This window comes from Trachymyrmex septentrionalis, unplaced genomic scaffold (genome assembly GCF_001594115.1).
Source record: "Trachymyrmex septentrionalis isolate Tsep2-gDNA-1 unplaced genomic scaffold, Tsep1.0 scaffold272, whole genome shotgun sequence".
In the NCBI taxonomy this organism is placed as follows: domain Eukaryota; kingdom Metazoa; phylum Arthropoda; class Insecta; order Hymenoptera; family Formicidae; genus Trachymyrmex; species Trachymyrmex septentrionalis.
In genome coordinates this window covers 103,835-110,521 of record NW_017305433.1, presented here as the reverse complement: position 1 = coordinate 110,521, position 6,687 = coordinate 103,835, and the positions used below count along the sequence as shown (strand labels likewise).

At 33.5% G+C, this 6,687-nt stretch overlaps 1 protein-coding gene across 1 annotated transcript in view; it reads right to left on the bottom strand.

Moving 5' to 3' along the window:
• Positions 1 to 3,117: 3,117 nt before the first annotated feature.
• The window catches only part of LOC108749204 (coiled-coil domain-containing protein 39-like), a 55,443-nt gene continuing 51,873 nt past the window's right edge, over positions 3,118 to 6,687 (bottom strand). Inside the window, exons 7-9 of the mRNA XM_018487765.1 lie at positions 4,193 to 4,675; positions 3,502 to 3,714; positions 3,118 to 3,426 (exon numbers count right to left, since the gene is read on the bottom strand). Of these exons, the coding sequence (XP_018343267.1) occupies positions 3,118 to 3,426; positions 3,502 to 3,714; positions 4,193 to 4,675 (1,005 nt within the window). The remainder of the gene's footprint in view (positions 3,427 to 3,501; positions 3,715 to 4,192; positions 4,676 to 6,687) is intronic.

The following is a 6,687-nucleotide window of genomic DNA, read 5'->3' as shown; positions in this document are numbered from 1 at the left end:
GAATAAGGAGAAGTCCTTTTTCTTTGCTGAATACCATACTCAAATAATCGAATCTGATTCGCGGAAACGTCGCTACTCACAACTATATGGGCGTCCTGCTGTAACTTTTAACAACAGTATCGATATCGGATGCGTTACGAGTTACGCATGAAGTGCATGATGTATCGTTGTATCCTTTTTTATTATTTGACAAAACAATAAGAATAAATAATGCATCATGCGCTTCATGCGTAACTCGGTACGCACCTATCATTACAATGTCGTTGCGCAGATATTTTATATGAAAAAGCTGCGCAACGACACATAACGATATCAATATTGTCGTTAAAAGTTAAAATAGGACAACTGGTTAACGACGCGTTCGTTAACGCTTTTAGAGATTAGATCCACAATGTTAGGTAAGAACATGCTCGAAAAACGCAGCAAAATCCGAAAACGGCACAAAGACACTAGGCTGGAGATTACCCGCGTCTTCGAGGTCGGAGGGAAAGAAGATCCTCATCCGTATGCATCAACCGTATGCATGCAACAAAAAACACAGTAAGATGCTAACCATGCTATTCACAAGAATAAATAGAAATTAATGTAATAAAAGTAGTGATAATCGTAGAAACGCGAACCATAAAATCATGACACGCAAGTGCAAACTCGAACGGAGATATGTATTGAAAAAAATGTCCGCTCAGTTCGAAAGTCCGCATTCGAATGACGAAGTGACTCGTCTGAAAACATCCGCAACGCTTTTTGTTGCACTACGAAATTGTCAACATATTCACTACACTAAAATTTCCTATAACAGAGGGTGCGGTTCACTTAGCGCTATAAACGCTTCGAAAGCATTTGACTGGCCAATTAAAAGAAAAAATTTCACTAATTGACCAATCAAAAAATACTTCAAAACATTTGTAGCATCAAGTGGACGCCAGAGTCTGGACACCGCCCGCTGGTCCGCCATTAATAGTCAAAACTTGAAACTGTGTTTGCCGTAATAATTCAAATGATTACTTGCAATTATACGCGACAATAGAGTTGAATTCAAATTATTTTAATGATCCCAGATATAAGATAGAGTAGAATAGAATTGTACAAGCAAGCAAGAATGTGCCTAACAGCAAAATTAATTTTGAATATTTGCTGTCGCTTTAATAAATGGTATGAACAATTGCTCAGTTCTTTTAGGTGCAACAATTTTTACGTGTACATTGGAAAGAGTAGAACATTTTCCAAGTCACAACAAATTGATGTACTGAAAGAGAAAATAAATAGACATCTTTGGATACTCCATTTTGAATCCCCTTATCGAGGAATTCGTGCAACCCTCCGCTGAACAGCTAGGTATTAAACGCATTATAGAATACACAGTTTCTGATAGGTTGAAATTCTTATTCTCTGTTCCAATTTCTTCATTGTACGCAGCCTCTTATAGGAACTCTATGCGACAATTTTCTGTAGCGCCACGGAAAAGTTTAACAAAATTTAATGTTACGTGCTATTTTGTTATTATGTACTTAATTATGAAAATGTGTCTCATACTTATCAAAATCGTAAAAATCGACAAAAAATAAAATTATCTTGAAATTTTATAAGTAAAAATGTATTTTTAACTCGTTTCAACAACTGTCAAATCGTGTGTTTTCTGCCCAAATAGAGGCTCACTTTACGTATTTCTTATAACCATTTATTGATTCAAGAGAGGAAAGGACAGTTTCCGTCCATTTTTATAAATTTTAAGCGATCTGGTTATTTAAATTTATCCAAATCTTTACAAATGATACGTAACATAAATTAACATTGTCATTTCTCGCTTATGGCGTCACGATTCAAACATGGTCACGGCGACTATTCAAGAGCCTTAACGTAACATTAACTAAATAATTTTTTGTTAATTCAACTTTTAACTTAAGTAAATTAATTTTATAAATTAATTTTAACTTTTTTAACTTAAAATTTAGTTTTAAAAAAAATTTAATACTCAACCTTGGTAACTGTTATGTAACACCATACTATTGTAAAAATTTCTGATTGAAAATGGATAAATCAGAAGATTTTGATTATATCAAGCAGAATTCTGATTATATCATAGAATTATAACAGATTCAAATAAAAAATTTTGTCCATTTTCAATAAAAATTTTAATTAATGCAACCAGACTTTTTCCGTGTTACATTTATTTTAGTTGATGTCGACCAGCATATAGATGCCCAGTTCGAATTATTATGCTATCGAAATTATTATTATGATTTTTTCCATAATTGCTGCTTTTTATGTGCAATAGTGGATCGCTTTGACAAAACGAATGATTCTTCAGATGTGGGATCATGCTTTGCAGTTTTCCTCGATGCGTTACTCGCTGTTAAAATCAAATAAAATACGACTTAATAATTGTTATTAGAATTAAATGATTTTAATAATTTAAAAATTTAACATTTAAAAAAATCAATCATCAGAAATTAATAAAAATATTCTTTTTTTTTTGTCAATTGTTTTGATGATATAGCTCTAAATAAAACATGAAGATATTTAAAGGGATGCTGTAGTGATCAAATTGTCAGGACATTGCAGATCGATATAAATCTTCGAACAGAATCAAAAATCTTTTTATAAAATTAAAGTAGACGCAAAATTATGGGAGATACTACAGTAAACTTTATATTAAAATAAAAAAAAAGTTAAAAACATACATTTTTCAACTCATAAAACTGTCACCTGACATAGATCTTTCCTTAATACAAAAGTCTTATAGCTCATATGGATCAAAACGACATTTCAGCATCCAATGTTTTACATGCATAAACGATACTGAGTTTATGAAACTAAGATTTAAAGCTTAAAAAGAAAGATTTCTATTGATCTGTAAATTACGTGTATACAAACGATGAATGAAGATTCGAAATGATAAACAAAGCAATAATTGTGTTTACCAGTAGATATTCAATCGTGCAAGAAATAGTGTTGCAATATGTTAATTAAGGACAGATGTATGTGTTTGAGTGAGACAAATAAAGAAATGAATTAAAGATATCACTATTATTGACTTTTTTATTTGAATTTTAAAAAAATCTGTACTATCGACAGTGATCAAGTTCGACCGTCACTCCAGCATCCCTGAAAAAGATATCATAATAATACTTTCTTAATGTACGTACGTTCCTCAAATTGCGGCTCTATTTTAATTACGCTACTGATACTCTCCCTTGATGATGTAAAGGCACTTATGCGACTCGTACTCTTCAAATGATCTATCGTGCTTGCGGAACTATCACAAGGCGATTTAATCGATGAAGGAAAATATGGTAACTCAATGTTCTTGGCTATCAGCAATTTCTTAACATACGCTTCAGCTTCTACATGACGAATCGTGAACTCCGCGATATCTTGAAGAACTAGGGCGTTTTGTTCTTGAAGCTCTCGCAATTCCACTTCTCTCTGCAGGGAAACATCTCGAGATATAATAAATCGACTAAGGGCATGATTTAATAGCAGATCTTGATCATTACCTACCTGTTGCAGAAGCACAGTGTCGTCCTTTTTAGAAATATATAAATTTTGTATATCCTTCTGTACTTTACGAAGGTTCTTATTGGCTCTGGATATCTTCTCTTCTTGTTCTGCTGTTTGTTTCTCAATACCTGATAAGTAACGTTCTTTATTTTCCTTTTCTTCTTTGCTTTTTTCGATATCGTTGAGCAATTGAGTATAATCATTCTGCGTTTTCTGCCCAATTAAATTAAAATATTAATTTTCTTTATATTTTATTGCTATCAATTAAATATATTTACTCCATTACGCTTAATTTTATGTTTTGCACGAGTTAAATATTTAATACATGTATTATTTGCAATAAAAAAATATAGATTTTTTTATGCTATAAAAATAATATATAACTAAACAAATCCACTAAAAATAATTTTACTCTTTACTTTTTAGATCTTTCTGTTGCTGTCATCTTTTTACAAACGCATATAGGTTTTATTTCTTACTATCCTGATAAATACCATATATTATTAGTTCTTTTAATTATATCAATTTTTTATAAATACGAAAAACACTCCTACCAAGTCGATATAAATTAAAAATCGACATAAATTAACGTAATATTAATATTAAAATGTTTTGTACTCAACAATGTAATATAACATACAGTGTTACATATTAATTTTAATTGATATTTAAGATATGTATACGAAAATACCTGTAATTTATCAAACAATCGTTGCAGTTGCGTTTGTTTTTGCAATAGCTTCTGTTGTGCATTACGCATCTGCTCATCGAGTCTGTTTTGTTCCGTCCATTCAGGTCCGTCCTGATCAACCATGCTCATACTGTCCCTATATTTGTCGTTACATACGTTTACTACACGCAATGTGTTTTCCATGCTACGTATTTCCTGCTCTGTTCGTCTGATTGTTTCATCTAACTTGTCGCCTTGTTCTCGCAGCATGTACCGTTCTTGAGCACTTTGTATCTTTAAGTATGCGGTGCTCATCGGCGCTCCATCCACGGTAGTACCTATTGTTGCGACGCTGCTATCATATCGGACCTGCAACTGTCGTATCCTGCTTTTTCTATCAATAATAGCAGTACGCAAATCCGAGCATTCGTTGCCAGCGACCCTCTTCTGTATGGCAAACGCCTCTTTCTGCGCTGCAATCTCTGCTGCACGCTCTTTAAGCGTCTGTGAACAAAAGTGAATATATGTGTCAAAGATGATTTGACTTTAGTGATTTTTAAGATCTTTTGGTGATTCAGTGAATTATTTCTTTATTTGATGAATTTTTATGTCAACGTCCTCTATTCCTCTTATTGGTCTTGTTTTTAGTTCCTCATTGAACCATATTAACATAAAAAAAACTAATCACAAGAATTTTAAAGTTGCGTTTTCTGGTTGAACGCAGTCAATCTAGTTACATAATTTATATAAGTTTATATAAGTTATTAAGTTTCATTTTAAATTTCACAGACTAAATGAATTGTTTTGTCAATAATTTTATAATTAGTTTAATATAGTTATTTTTAAAAAAATATAGATGATAATGATATGTGGAGAAAGATTGTTATAATCTTATTATATATTAGGGCCACTTGTTCCACTTTTTAGCAAATTTTACGCATTAGCTAAATATTATAGCAAAATCATCCAATCGCATTGCCAAAGACTTACTTAACATGTAAAATTTACCGAAAGATGGAACCGGCTTTTATTGATGTAATTGTTGTAATGCAGCAGTTAATATATTTATATATTGTATAAATTGCAAACGGTGATATTTATTTATTGAAGAGCAACCGTACTGTCAACAGAGATTGCAAAAATATATTCACCTTGTTTTATCCCTTCTTTTTTTTAGTCATTTCACGCATGTGCTAAATATAATTTTGCGACTTTTTAGTGAATTTTGAAGTAAGGATTTAGTGAAATTATTTTTTGACCCGCGACAACACTGATTGTGTTCCAGTGTGTAAGATACTTGTTGGAATGCAGTTTAGTTTCATAGTGTAACTAGAGTGATCATCCGTAGTCTTTTTCCCGGATATATTTTTTTTTCGAGCATCCAGGAGTGTCCGAACGGATTTTTCAATTTGTTTACTTTTCAATTGTGTACGTTTTTTTACTATTAGGAGTATAAATAAGTTTCCGCCGTTTTTTATCAAAAATTGGACATTTATTGTGAAAGAACGGTACCTAATGTTTTATTCGAAGTATTGTCCATCGCTAGCCACTACTTTTTCCCATCTTTCTGGCAGCATACGAATACCGCATCGGAAAAACGCTTCATCTTTTGAAGCTATCCACGAATCGATCCAATTTTTGGTATCTTCATATGATGTGAAGTGTTGCTCAGACAGGCCATGCGCCATCGATCGAAACAGGTAGTAATCAGAAGGAACAATGTCTGGTGAATACGGCGGGTGGGGTAAAACTTCCCAATTGAGTGTTTCCAAATAGGTTTTGACCGGCGCCGCAACATGTGGACGTGCATTATCATGCAGAAGAATAATTTTGTCGTGTCTGGAATAGTAGTGGACGCGTTTTTCCTTGAATGCTCGGCTCAATTTCATCAATTGTGTTCGGTAGAGAGCCCCAGTAATGGTGTTGTTCGGTTTGAGCAACTCATAATAAACGACACCTAGCTGATCCCACCAAATACACAACATGAGCTTTTTCCCATGAATGTTCGGCTTGGCTGTCGATGTTGAAGCATGGCCAGGTGGTCCCCATGATTTCTTCTTCTTTGGGTTATCGTAGTGGATCCATTTTTCATCACCAGTGACTACACGGTGCAAAAAACCCTTTCGTTTATGCCTGGCAAACAGCATTTCACATGTGAAAAATCGGCGTTCAACGTTTCTCGGCTTCAGTTCATATGGAACCCAATTTCCTTGCTTTTGAATCATTCCCAACGATTTTAAGCGATGTGAAATTGCTGGTTGAGTCACTCCTAATGTAAGTGCAAGTGCTTCTTGCGTTTGGCACGAATCTTCATCCAATAATGCTTCCAATTCCGCGTCTTCGTACACTTTCGGCCTTCCGCTACGTTCTTTGTCTTCGACGTCAAATTCACCGTTCTTAAACTTTTGAAACCACTCACGGCAACTTCTCTCACTTAAGGCAGCCTCACCATATGCTTCTACAAGCAATCGATGTGCCTCAGCTACAGATTTCTTCAAATTAAAAAAGTAAATCTA